The 14,438-nt window shown below is 47.1% G+C and overlaps 1 protein-coding gene and 1 long non-coding RNA gene across 2 annotated transcripts in view; one reads left to right on the top strand and one right to left on the bottom strand.

Moving 5' to 3' along the window:
- LOC112870395 (small G protein signaling modulator 1) overlaps positions 1-14,438 on the bottom strand; it is a 109,398-nt gene that overhangs the window by 12,317 nt on the left and 82,643 nt on the right. The window contains 5 exon segments of the mRNA XM_086682386.1: positions 2,804-2,886; positions 5,308-5,432; positions 7,394-7,984; positions 9,751-9,819; positions 11,165-11,347. Coding sequence (XP_086538512.1) covers positions 2,804-2,886; positions 5,308-5,432; positions 7,394-7,984; positions 9,751-9,819; positions 11,165-11,347 — 1,051 coding nt within the window.
- LOC147575467 (uncharacterized) lies at positions 5,684-6,540 on the top strand. Its single transcript, XR_015242420.1, has 2 exons — positions 5,684-5,996; positions 6,199-6,540. It is a non-coding gene; the product is annotated as an uncharacterized LOC147575467 (long non-coding RNA).

A 14,438-nucleotide genomic window follows, 5' to 3' on the forward strand; every position in this document is an offset into this window, starting at 1 on the left:
ATGTTGAGCATCTTTTAATATGCTTACTGACTACATGTATGTCTTTCATTCTGTTGACAAATATCTAGTCAAACCTTTTGCTCATTTTTAATTGGGTTATTTATCTTTTCATTATTGAATTGTCAAAGCGCTTTACATATATTTATTTATTTATTTATTTATTTATTTATTTATTTATATAGCATGAGTGGGGGAGGGTCAAAGGGAGAGGGAGGCTCCACACCCAGCCTGGAGCCCGACGTAGGGCTCCATTTCACGACCATGAGAGCATGACTTGAGCCAAAATCGAGACTCAGGCTTAACCGACTGAGCCACCTGGGTGCCCCCCTTTACATATTTTGGATATAAGTCCCCTGTATGATGTATGTGATTTGCAAGTATTTTCTTCCATTCTTTGGGCTCTCTTCATTTTCCTTTGAAGCACAACAGTTTTAAATTCTGTTCAAGTCCCATTCAATTTTAATTTTGTCGCTTTGTTCTTTTGGTGTCATATCTAAGAAACCATTGCTTAATACCCAAGGACACAAACCCAAGGTCACAAAGATGTATGCCTGTGTTTTCTTATAATTTTGTAGTTTTCATTCTTACATTTAGGTCTATGATCTATTTTTTAATGTTTATTTATTTTTATGAGAGAGAGGGACCGGAGTGTGAGTTGGGGAAGGGCAGAGAGAGAGGGAGACACAGAATCCGAAGCAGGCTCCAGACTCCGAGCTGCCAGCACAGAGCCCGACGAGGGGCTTGAACTCACGAGCCACGAGATCATGACCTAAGCCAAAGTCGGTGCTCAACCGACTGAGCCACCTAGGCACTCCAGAAATGCTTATTTCTGGACTGCCAATTCTATTCTACTGATCTGCATGTCTACCCCTGTGGGACTACCACACTCTCTTTATTACTGTAACTTTGTAATAGGTTTTGAAATTGGGAACTGTGTGTCCCCTAATATCTTCTCCTTTTTCAAAACTGGTTTTGCTACTCCTGGTCCCTTGCATTTTCAAATGAGTTTTAGGGTCAGCTTGCCCATTTGTGCAAAAACTGCAACTGGGATGCTGATAAGGATCACACCGAATCCAGATCAATTTGGAAAGCACTCTGCCATCTTAACAGTACTAAGTCTCCCGACTCACCAACATGAGGTGTCTTTCCATTTATTTAGATCCTCAATTTTTTTTTAAACAATGTTCTACAGTTTTGGCATACAGGCATACCTCATTTTATTGCACTTTCCAGATACTGCATTTTTTACAAATTGATGGTTTGTGGCAACCCTGCATTGAGAAAGTCCATCGGCGTCATTTTCCAAACAGTATTTGCTCACTTTGGGTCTCTGTTTCACATTTTGATAATTCTTGCAATGTTTCAAGCTTTTTCATTATTGTATTTGTTATGATGATCTGTAACCAGTGATTATGACTTGCCGAAAGCTCAGATGACGGCTACCATTTTTTAGCAATAAAGGATTTTTAAATTAAGGCATGAACATTATTTTTCTAGGCATAATGCTAACGGACTACAGGGTAGTGTACTCGTGACTTGTACATGCACTCAGAAACCAAAAACTTCATTTGACTCGCTTTATCGCAATATTTGCTGTATTACAGCAGTCTGGAATTGAACCTGCAAAGCTTCCACATCTTCTGTTCAATTTATTCCTAAGGGTCTTCCTTTAGATAGTATTACAAATGTAAATGCCTTCCTAATTTTGTTTTTGCATTGTTCAATGCAAATGTATAGACGTACAAATGACTTTTGTATACATATCTTGTATCTTGCAACCTTGCTGAACTTGTTTATTAGCTCTAAGATTATTTTTTATACCTTAGGATTATCTGTATATAAAAATCAGATCTTCTGCAAGTAGAGATAGTTTTACTTCCTTTCCATTTCCTTTTATTTCTTTTGCTTCCCTAATTGTCCTGTCTAGAACTTTTTGTGGCAAAAGTGGACATCTGTGTCTTATCTGTGATCTTGGGGGAAAGCATTCAGTTTCTCACCATTGAGTATGAACAAGCTGTAGGATTTCCTTGGGTGCCTTTTATCGTGCTCAGGAAATTTCCTTCGATTCCTAGTTTGTGGAGAGTTTTTAACATGAAAGGGTGTCGAATTTGGTCAAATGCCATTTCTTTGTCAACTAAGATGATTGTGTCATTTTCATCCTTTATTCTATTAATCTGGTGAATTATACTGATTGATTTTCATTCATTGAACCAGTCTTGTTTTCCTGGGATAAATCCCATTTGGTTATGGTATATAGTCTCTTCTAGATCTTGCTAGATTCAGTTTGCTAGTGTTTTGCTGAGGGTTTTTGTCTTTATATTCATCAAGGACATCACTCAGTAGTTTTCTTTTCTTGTGATATCTTTGTCTGATATTAGTATCAAGGTACCAGTGGGTCTTCATATAAGGACTGGCCTTATAGAATGAGTTGGGAAGTATTCCCTCCTATTGTTTTTTTGGAAGAGCTTGTGGAGAACTGGTATTAATTCTTCTTTAAGTGTTTGGTAGAATTCATCAGTGAAGACATCTGGGTGTGGGTTTTTCTTTGCTCCCCTTCATGTCTGTGCAATCAGTGGCTAGCAAAGGCCTGGCTGGGTGTCGGGCACCTGGTGATAAGTGTGGACTAACATGGAACAACAAGCCTTTCTATTTCCCTAGGACCTTGATGCACTCACCAGAGTCACAAAGTAAGGTTAAACCCCTCCTCTGCAGTGGGAGTCACAAAGTAAGGTTAAACCCCTCCTCTGCAGTGGGAAGGAAAGTGCACCCCTGGCCTTGGGGTGGCGGGGGGGGACATGCTCACCGTCATCCAGGATGACCAGCAGTGGAGCCAGGAGGTCACACATGCCCTGGACATAGCCGATCTCAATGTGCTGCCAGATGTAGCTACAAGAGAGAGACGATGGGCCTGAGGATGGCACTTACGACCTCTGTCTCTCCAACCCCCCCGTCCTCTTCCTCCTTCCTGCCACAGCCCCCCATTCCTACCTGGACCGCTCACTCCCTCGGCTCCTGCCTCCACCCCTTCCCCAGTCCCACTCTCTTCAAACATCCTATTCTCAGCCACCAGGATGGCCTTCCTAAAGCCCAGCTCCAAGAGGCCACCACATCCTCACAGGCTGCCCACTGCGAGACAACGTGCAAACGCCTTCCCTGGGCGTGTAAGGCACTCACTGTCTTCGCCGCATCTTCACAGCCCCACCATCGTCTCCCAGTACTTCTTCCTTTCGGGCACACACTCACACCCCGGTGCCTGGCCCTAGCACTTCTGTGCCTGGAGTTCCCATCTGCCCTTGAATAACAGTAACTACCATTTACTGGGCATGTACTGTATGCTCAGCCACTAAACATATACTGCGCCACGAAATTCTCAAAATAATCACACGCAGAAGGTCCTAGCATATCCCATTTCACAGATGAGGAGACTGAGGTACAGAGAGCTAAGCGACATGCGTAGTGTCATACACCCAAGAATACATGGCAAGGGCAGGATCTGAGCCGAGGTGGCCTTACCACAGGGTACGTGTATACCGGGTGGTTTGTTCAGTCTCTCCTAATTTTGCCAAGGGCCATCTTGCATGTCCCCGCCTGTGTGGGCTTCCACACTTTTTCCCAAGGCCATAACCCAGCAAAAGTCAGTCTATCCTTCCTTCTCCCCCAGCACCTTCTCATTTTAATGTAACATATATTAGAGTTAATTATATTTGTGTCTTGTGCTCGCTTAGGCAGCACATACACTGAAACTATATTTGTGTCTCCTCAACTCAATCTGGAGAGGCAGTGATTGATTGCTTGGGAGACTGTAAGACAGAATAGTTACGAGGTAGTACTTATTAATAAAAATGAGTTAGAGCAGGGGTTGGCAAACCTTTCCTGGGAGGTCCAGATGATAATTAGCTTTGTCTTTGCAGGCCTAGGTTCTGTCTCAACTACTCAACTCTGCAGAAGCAATCATAGATACTATGCAAACCAACAGGCATGGCTGAGTTCTAAGAAAACTGTATTTGCAAAAACAGGTGGTGGGGCTGGATTTGGCCTGTGGGCTGTGCTAGCAGGTCTTTTTTTTTTAATGTTTATTTATTTTTGACAGAGAGAGAGAGAGAGAGAGAGAGAGAAGAGCGAGTGAGAGCCAGAGAGCCAGAGGGCCAGAGGGCCAGAGGGGAGGGGCAGAGAGAGAGGGGAACAGAGGATCTGAAGCAGGCTCTGTGCTGACAGCACAGAGCCCGACATGGGGCTCAAACCCACAAAATGTAAGATCATGACCTGAGCCAAAGTTGGACACTTAACCGACTGAGCCCCCCAGGTGCCCCCATACTAGTAGTTTCTGAACCCCTGAGTTAGAGTAGTATGGAAAGACATCCAGGATGCATTTTTTTTTCATTTTACTTGAGGGAGAGAGAGAGAGAGAGAGAGAGAGAGAGAGAGAGGGAATCTTAAGCAGGTTCCATGCTTAGTGCAGAGCTTGATGTGGGGCTCGATCCCACAACCCTGGGATCATGACCTGAGCTGAAAGCACAGTCGGATGCTCAACCGACCGAGCCCCCCAGGATGCATTAAGTTTAAGAAGCAAGTGGTAGAAAAATATAATATTAATCCTACATAGGTAAAATTAAGAAGACATTAAAACACGTATGCACTCATGTTATATAATATACTACCTATGATGTTATTTTCCATCTATATGCGGCTTGGGAAGACATTCACTAAATCCTTAGCAGTAGTTTCTTTTAGGCGAGGGGCACTGATACCTGGACAGGGAAAGCAGTCTCTCTTTATACCTTAGGAACTTCTGGTTTCCTTGGTTGATCTAGGTATTTAATATGCCTGAGTTACTTTCATATTTTAAGAAATAACATATTTAGTATGTAATGAGAATAAGAAGCTCCAGATCTTGGCTGAAAGAAAAAGGAAAAAAAGCACAGATGTTTTTAGAGCCCGAGAGATGTGGGCAAGAGTTCCCGTCCAGCCACTGCCCAGCTGGGGGACTCCGAGCAGTATGGTACCCCTCGGCCTCCATTTCCTCACCTGTTAAATGGGATAATATTTGCCCCATAGGCTTGTTGTGAGGACTAAGTGAAATGACGTTAGTAAAGGGCTCGGGGTGGTGCCTGGTATACAGTAAGTGCTTAACGAATGCTCTCTATTATTATCATTACTGGGACGGTCACCTTATCGCCAGGTGGGCAAGGTGCCAACGGCAGAGGCTGCGGTCTGGCTGGGCTCTCTGTAGCCCCCGCCTCTGCCACCCCCTCCCGCTCCCCTGCAGCCCACCCCCCACCTCACCGCCCCTCCCTGCCCCCCAGCCACCTGCACATGACGTTCCGCAGCTTTTCCAGGTTGGCGGGCGTGAAGTACCAGTAGTTGCGGTCACAGCGCTGCACGTCCTTCTCGATGCGGTGCAGGTTGACGGTGTACAGGTCCAGGAGCTCCGGCTGCAGGCCCCCAGGAGGGGACGGAGAGAACAATTACACGCCAGCTCCTCACAGAGAGGTCGCGTTCCAGACAGTCTCCCTCCTCCTACCCCCCTCCTGCTGCCACTGAAAAGAACATCCTCTCCCCGGACCAGGTGGGCGTTTGATTTCATTTTTGTGGTTTTCCGAGAAAGCCTCTTTTCACTTTGTACGATGACAGTCCCTTTTTCTTTCTTTCCCTTTTATGAAACAAAACAATCCTCTACGCTGCAAAGACGAATTCTCCTCACTGTGCACGACGGTTGGAACTAGCTGGAGATGCACCCACCGCCCCCGCGGGACACTGGACAGGAAGACGGAGAAAGCGGACAGGAGTCCAGTTCTGGCATATGCCGGGCTTGCTGCCTTGACCCCCATCTGAGGAAAAGGTTCAGTGATATGGCAAGAAAAATGAGGAACGATTAAAGGCCAAAAATTCACCACAAAGGCAAGAAATACCAAATCTGGCTTTTGCCTTGAGGAAAGCTTCCAGACTGGGAAACCTGAAGCTTGGATTTAATGGTTTGGGGATCCTTCTCCCTGAAGGTAAGGAATCTAATAAGAGATTTTCACGCATTAAGGCAGGATCCCCAAGAGCCACATCCCCAGTAAAGGAATGGTAGAAAAAGCTACTTACATCTAGGGCCTTAAAGACAACTACCTGTCTTGAACATAGGTGTCAAATGAAGTATAAAATATACCTCCCTGGATAATTAACAGCCTCACACCAGGTTTATATCTTATGCAGGTGGATAACCTAAGAGCAGAAGTAACTTCTAGATGAAGGTGGAGAAAAAAAAAAATCTAAGACGACAGCTATTCACCAGGAGCAGAAGACTGGGGAAGGTCTGAGGCTCTCAGAGAGCATTCTTGAGGCATACAAAATGAACAGAAAACCTTGAGGTTTCTGAATGTTCTAGAAGAGATTTAGAAAACTGGCAGAGGTTGGGGGGCTGGGGGGAGCGAATTAATGATTCGTATGTAGCAAACGCAGGACAAGAAAACAGAGATGAGGAAATGAAAACACATCCAGGGAAAACAAAATTTTCTGGCAGGAAAGAAAAACAAATACAGTTTACTGCATGGTGTATATACATTGTTTCGTTATACTAGCGTGAACAACAGATAGTCATTGAACTAAAATTATTGTAACTGCAGCGGATGGATGGGGCTGGGAAGGGGTCCCTTGTGTTGAGGAGGCTGTGGGGGTGAAACGCTCATGTCTGGAACTAAAGAAAAAGGAAAAAGATCAGGAAGTAGCAATACAAGTATGTTATTTATACACACGGGGGTAAACACCAGGTAATTTGGGCAGAACGAGTAACTGCTTATTGCCTCTGGGGAGAGCTACATGGGGGCAGATGGGGGCACTTCTGGGTTTTGTATTCAGTCTGGTCTGTTTCACTCTTTACACTATGGGCATGTATATCTTACATAGAAATAACACGTTCTTCAAAGGAAAATGGATATACACAATGCCTGGCTCAGAAAACCTCCCATTCAGTTGACATCCTTTGGCTTGGGCTTTTTGGCAACAAAGTAAACTGGAGTACTTAAAAGATGTTGGACCTGAGTGTACCCCAAGATGTTCATCATCGAGGCTGCTATTGATGGAAAGCTCACCGCACATCAGGCACAGAGGACTGGACTCCCTACTTCTGAGAACAGCTCAGTCAGGAAGGTACTCGACTGATAGAAGACTGAGACTCAGAAAGAAAAAGTGAGGTGCCTCAGCTGGGACTGAACCCGGGACGATTTGACTGCAAAGCCTGTGTTCTTTAAATACTATACTGTCTGCCCAGAAGGGCTTCTCCAGTGCAGCCTCTGTGATGGGGAAAATGTAACAGATCAGAGGTCATTCTGGGAAACTGAGGCTCGTGGGACACACCCACCGTCCCACGGCTGTTAGGTACGAAAATTAAGTGCAGGAGAATCCTGGTGACTTACAGAGTGACGCCACTGGAAGACACGGGGGACGCCTCGTTGTTGGCAGAAGTGGCCACGGCCAGAGAGGCCAGGGCGGGGAAGAGACTTTCCATCTTGGGCTCCTCTGAGAGGTTGTCCTCACTGTCCACACGGCTGTGCTTCCCCACCTCACTGTCTCCCCAGCCCTCCATCGCGGCCCCCTCCTTTCCGGGCAGGGCCACGTCCATGCTGCCAGTGAGGGACATGAACTTGTCCATGCTCTCGTTGGCGAGGAGGTCGCTCTCCAGGCTGTCCTGCACGGCCAGGTCCTCGCGGGGGGCCTCATCCCGGGAGGTGGTGGCCTCACTGCTCTGCCCGTCATCCACGCTGCTGTCCCCAGGTCGAAGCACCAGAGGGGCATTCCGCTGGGCGTCCATGACACCGTCCTCCATGCTCAGGCTGGGTTCCGAGGGCTCCGAGAGGCCCGAGGAGAAGTTGTGGGATGATGGATGGCCGGAGTCCGGGGAACAGGTGCCATTCATCAGGTTCCCGTTGGGGATCTTGGGCTGTCTCTCCTCCAACCTGCCTTCTGCCTCCACCTGCTCCACTTCATCCACAGACTCAAACACCTGAAGATGAGGTATGCACACACGGAGAGATTAGGATGCCCACTGCTTCCAGCACCAATCTAAACATCCATCAGCAGGGGGTCGGTTCAAATATGGAACATGCACGTGGAATACTATACAGTCGGGGAAAGGAGTGGGACGGACCAGGTGTAATGTATGCTCCCGCCATGGGAAATATAAGAGTGACCTACTGCATGGAAATGCCTAGAATAATCCAGAAAGAAGAAAGCACTGAAATTGAGGAGTATTAGGGAACCGAAGTAGCAGGAAGTGTACCTTTCATCACAAAAAATTTTTTGCATATAACTTTTTAAAGTAAGAAATGAATTTACAACATAGGAAACAGGCTAAAAACAGCATATTATATCCATGTGGTTGATTATTACAGATCAATTTTCCAAAGTAGTTAGACGTAGATGAGACACTATGGAAAAGTCTCTGGGACAAGGGCAAGGATTTATTTGTGGTTCTTTATGTCCTCAGGCCATATCCCATCAAGGATAGATAGTAGAAGACCATGTTCCAAGGTCACATGAAACATTTCTTCTCTGTGTTTATGTCACCAATATGATCTGTTAATTTCATGTGTTTCTGGTTTAAAAATTTTTTTTCTTGGTTCAATTGTTTTATTTATTTATTTTTTTAATTTTTATTTTTTCAACATTTATTTATTTTTGGGACAGAGAGAGAGATAGAGCATGAACGGGGGAGGGGCAGAGAGAGAGGGCGACACAGAATCGGAAACAGGCTCCAGGCTCTGAGCCATCAGCCCAGACCCTGACGCGGGGCTCGAACTCACAGACCACGAGATCGTGACCTGGCTGAAGTCGGACGCTTAACCGACTGCGCCACCCAGGCGCCCCTTGGTTCAATTGTTTTAAATTATGTCAATACAAAATTTGCCTAACTCCAAAGTTGGAACTAGGAAACAAGGGATATTCAGGGAAATGTGGCTTCTTTCCCTGTGTCCTCCCCTGCCTCCTGTAGGTAATAATTCTGATTCATTTCTGGCTTTTTCATCCGTTGTTTTTGAAAACAGATATATTAACATTTCCTGTTTTAATGCCAAAGGTGTCACAGTGTGCATGTTTTTTGTGCTTTGCTTTTTATTTAATATTGAGTGGGATGAGTTAACATTTCATGGAATAAAATGGAAAGCTGTGCAACAACATGTATAATAGAATTTATGTAGGATTTTCCAAAAATTACCAAACAGTGCAATGTATTGTCTTCATACTGTGTACATACTTGTGTGCATGTAAAGGCAAACAGACGGTCTGGAAGGATACACAGCGAAATGATGACATTTCTAGGGAGGGCAAGTGGGGGTTAGGAAGGGTCAAAGCCAAATTTAGCTCTCTCTGCAATATTTTAATTTTTTATAGGAGGAAGAGATTCACATATTACCTGTGTAACTAAAAACTCCTTTTTTTTAATTTAAAAATTTTTATTTTTTTAATGTTTATTTATTTTTGAGAGAGAGAGAGAGAGTGCGAGGAGGGGAGGGACAGACAGAGGGAGACGCAGAATCTGAAGCAGGCTCCAGGCTCTGAGCTGTCAGCACAGAGCGTGACGCGGGGCTCAAACTCACAGACGGCGAGATCGTGACCTGAGGCCGAAGTCGGACGATCAACCGACTGAGCCTCCAAAACTCCATTTTTAATGCTAGCATAAAACAAGTGACCTGTAGATGATGGACATCCAATCCCTTTACTCCAAGTTGAAGGGGGGGGATGGGGGAGGGGGGGCACCTCCCCGAGGGTCACCTGTGTGCTGCTGCTGGAGTCACTCTGCAGGCGGACGTGCTGGCGGCCTGAACTGCAGCTCTGGGAGGACTGATAGAAAAAGGGGCCAAGAGAGACAGAGACAGAGAGATTGAAGGTGTGTGTGAGGCTGCATCCCGGCTCTGGGGCCCTACACTCAGTTCAGGCAGGGATTCTGTAAGTGTGGCCTCATCTCTGTTCCTGACTTGGGCAAGTCCCCTGTCAGGGCCTCAGCTTCCTATCTGTACCACAAGAATAGGGAGGGGGGCGCCCTCTGCTCCCTGGCGTCTCCTCAGGGGCCACAGCAGCCACTGGACCCCCTCCCCCTACTCTTGCAATCAGAAAAACCCACCTTTAACTGCCCTGTCCTCTAGACCTCTGGACAAATATTTAAGATCAACTCAGAGCTCGTGGTACTAATGGCCTGATTTTTTTGTTTTTGTTTTTTTTATTCCCCTCTGTATACATGCTTTTGCCTTATAGCTCCTAGTTCCCGCCTACTCGGATGCTAGGCTTGGCCACGGGCCCTGCTTCGGCCACCGGGATGTTAGTTAGCAACCTTACCAGGGCAGAGGTTTAACAAGTACTGTGTATTTCCGCTTCGTCTCTTTATGATCTACGTTCACTATGTGAACGTGCCCAGGTCAGCCTGCTGGAGGATGGGACGTGTGGAGCAGAGCCCGGTCGCCTCAGACATGTGAGAGAGCCCAGCAAAGATGAACGAGCCTTTTAGCAGACCAGGCACGGACAGCAGGCTCAAGAGTAAGCCCAGCCAGGCCCGCTCAGGGCAGAACTGCTCAGCTGAGCCAGACTCAAGAGTACACACGAAGGGCGTTAATGTTAGGAGTCACCGACTTCTGGTGGTTGCTTGCTACCCTAGGCAGTATTATTGTTGGCAATGGATGAGTGTACAAGCACTGGGGAAGAGAATTAATTTTCTTCTTGGCTTCTCCTTTGGGCTGCTAAACTGGAGGTTCTGAGAGGGCGGGTATGTCTGACCTGGTCGCTGGAGTGCTCCTGGCATTCCAGGACATTCCTGACCGTTGTTGGCACGTAGTAGGTACTCAGTGAGCACTGGCTGAAAAAATGGGACTGTGCTAGGCGCTTCGTATGCACTACCTCATTTGAGCTGCACACAAACCTCCCCTATCCAAATGGTCACGCCCTTTTTATAGATGAAGAAACTGAGGCCCAGAAATAAGGGTGCTTGCTTGAGGCCCCAGAGATAGGAAATGGTGAAGCTAGACTCAAATGCAGGTCTATCAAACTCCACAGTAACCTTCCACCCAAACGCTAGGGGTGAGACTCAGTCCAAAGCTCCAGATACCCAGCCTTCACCATTCCTACAGCAGCTAAATGGAGCAGATCCTGGCCTCTATTGCCCGCCCCGTGCTCCCAGATGCGTCCCGCCTATCACCTCATTGCTGATGGTGGAGTCCCGGTGCATCAGCCGGTGCAGGTGGCTGTCCAGGCTGGCCCCTGATGAGCATTTAGCCAAGGCAGCCGCGTGGGATTCCCGCTCCCTCTGCCGCACGATGGCCTCACAGCCCAGCCATTCAGCCATGGTTTGTGCGTAGCACGCGTGAATCTGCTCGTCCACCTGCCAGGGCAGATGCAAGGTCACCCCTGGGGAGAGCCGGCCCAACCCAGAAGAGACTGCCAGCTCTGACCTGGGACCTTGAGCACTGGAGAAACCCATTCATCATTCACGGACGTCCAACAGACATTGACCGAACACCTACCATGTGCAGGGCCCTGGCTAGGCCCTGGGGATACACAAACGTGCACAAAGCTACTTCTTTCAATGTTCTCTTCCTCTTCTCCCTCCCTCCCTCCTTCCTTCTTTCTTACCTTCCTCCCCTCCCTTCCTTCCTTCCCTCTTCCTCCCTCTCCCTTCCTTCCTTCCTATCTTCCTCCCTCCCTCCCTTCTCTCCTTCCTTCCCTTCCTCCCGCCTGCCTACCTTCCTTCCTTCTTTCCTCCCTCTCTTCCTATACACATTCAAATACTTGCTGAGCTTCTCCTCTGCCAAGCAGTGTACTAAACCCTGGAGACAGCTGAAGTGAGAAGACTGTTTCTTTCTTATTATTCTTCCTTCCCTTCTTCTTCATTCATTCATTCACTTATCCTTTCAATTTGGGAAGCACCTACTCTGTGCTGGGTACCAAGCCAGACATATGGGATACAAGATGAGCAAGACGCTTCACGCCACCCATCTATCCACACACCCTACACATTTACTGAGTGCCTCCCATGTGCCCAACACAGGGCCAGGTGCAGAGGATACAACGATGAAGAGAACTGACCTCTCCCTTGACTCCAGCAATGGCCTTAGAAAAGGGCTACAGGTTTCAAGCATTTTTCTTGTGGGATTTCAGCAGACAGAAGGGCAACTTGCGTTGTTTCTGTTACACAGCCCGAGTAACTGAGGTTCTGAAACCACCAGAACTCTGGGCACAAATGGGCGTGGACAAGCTGATCTGAGTAAGGGTGTGGAGAGGCAGGAAGGGGAAGAGAGAGGGCAGGGAGCCTGCCTCCTGGCTGGGGGGACAGGGAATCCTTAAGCTTTCCAGGGCTTCCAGAGAGAGGCTCGGGGTCCACCCTGCCCAAATTCCTGCCCTTCCTCCCACTGACCTACCTCCAGAAGACTCATCCAAGCATACCTTCCTATTTCCACTGCCTTCCTAGGCGAGGTTCCCATGACCCTGAACCAGGAGGACCCCAGTGGGCTCCTTCCAGGTGCCTGTTTGTCCCAGCCTGGCCCCTCCTTTGCATTTACCCCTCAGCAGACTCCTCTTTGTTTCCTCCCCGGCCCCACCTCTCACTGTTGCCCCCACCTCACTATCCTGTTCCAGCCACCACGTCCACCATGCACTTGCCACCCTTCTCCCCACAAACCCTCACAGACACACACACACACACACACACACACACACACACACACTGCATCATACACATGTCTCCTCTACCTCTAGGGCTTTGCTCTTGCTGGCCCCTCTTCTGAGAGGCCCTTCCTCACCGCCCTTGCCTGGAAAGTAAGCAGGTAGCCTTCTGCATGGCATAGGTGGCCCTGGTATGCTCTTACAACCCTGGGGTTTGCCTACATCTGACTCTGCACAAACCCCCACTACACTGGCAAGGAACTCATCTAACGCACCTCTGGGTCCCCGGTCCCAAGCACAGGACCTGGCACCCGGAACTCTGTTCCTGTTTGCCAGGAGCCCACAAGACAGGGGGTGAAGCATGGGAGGGCCTCGTGCTGGTCCTGAGATGATTTTAGACAGTTCACTGGCACAGGGTCTTATCATCTGGAATCACAGTGTGATTTCCATTTTCAGTTCCCCTTGTACTTTCCGGATTACGAGGAAGGCCAGTCTGGTGCTACCGTGCCTTGAACACCTCCAATAACACTTCATAATCCCCTCTTTTAACAAGGAGAGCAGGCCTCAGGCAGGCTACAGTATCTACATGGAACTGAGTTATATCATTTGGTCGTATTCTATTTATTTTTATAGCTTTCCTTCTGTTATGCCAAGTCATGTCAGTCTTCCATTAATGGCAGGGATATGAAATACCTTTTTAAATAAGTTACATACATTTTGCAGTGAGTCAATTTACTGACAAATATTTAGTAAATAATAGCACAGGTGGGAAATGGATAAGGAATGTAAAATGCCACCAGGTATTGAAAACGGAGTATGAATAAAAGAAGTAGAATGTCGCAATACTTTTTATATTGATTACACAGTGAAATGGTAACGTACTGGATATGTTGGGTTAAATAAAATATATCATTAAAATTAATTTCATCTTAAGGAAGTGATGTGGACCCACACGCACACACACACCCACATCCACACACACCCACACCCACACACACACACGTGTATGCATGCACGCGAGCCAATGCAGAAGTGACTAAAATCCTAAAGAGGTCTGTGGTGTAGCTAGTGATATTGTGCTGATGCTAACGTCCTGGTTGTGATAATGTGCTACTGCTCTAGGAGGTGTTTCCATTGTGGAAAACTGAGCAATGTGTACAACAGGACCTCTTTATTACAGTTTTTGCAACTTCTTGTGAACTGGGAATGATGTTTAAGAACAATTCAAGGCATCTGTTTCCTTCTACTTTTTAAAATGGGACTATTAAAACACTAACTAAACGTTTGTTTATATTTACTTGTTTAATGTGTATTTATTTTTGAGAGAGAGAGCACAAGTAGGGGAGGGTCAGAGAGAGGGAGACAGGATCGGAAGCAGGCTCTAGGCTCTGAGCTGTCAGCAAAGAGCCCAACGCGGGGCTCAAAGCGGGGCTCAAACCCACGAACTGCGAGATCATGACCCTGGCCAAAGTCAGACCCTCAACCGACTGAGCCACCCAGGTGTCCCATAACATTAACTAAACGCTTAAAATTAACACACGGGCTCCAGTCATCAAGACAGTGTGGTATCAGCTAAAGATTTCTCATTACAGGGTGGTATTAGATGAACGGAATGGAATGGAGAATCCACGCTAATATGCCCACCTGAGTGCTGACAAGGGCGCAAAAGCCAGTCAAGAGAGGAAGGCCAGCCTTTCCACCAAACCGTGCTGGAGCAACCAGACATCATAGGCCAAAAAATGAATCTTGACCTAAACCACTCACTGGATACAAAAATGAGCTCAACACGGATCACAGACCTAAATTTAAAA

Source organism: Puma concolor, chromosome D3 (assembly GCF_028749965.1).
Source record: "Puma concolor isolate L17-30 chromosome D3, mPumCon1.1.hap2, whole genome shotgun sequence".
NCBI lineage: Eukaryota > Metazoa > Chordata > Mammalia > Carnivora > Felidae > Puma > Puma concolor.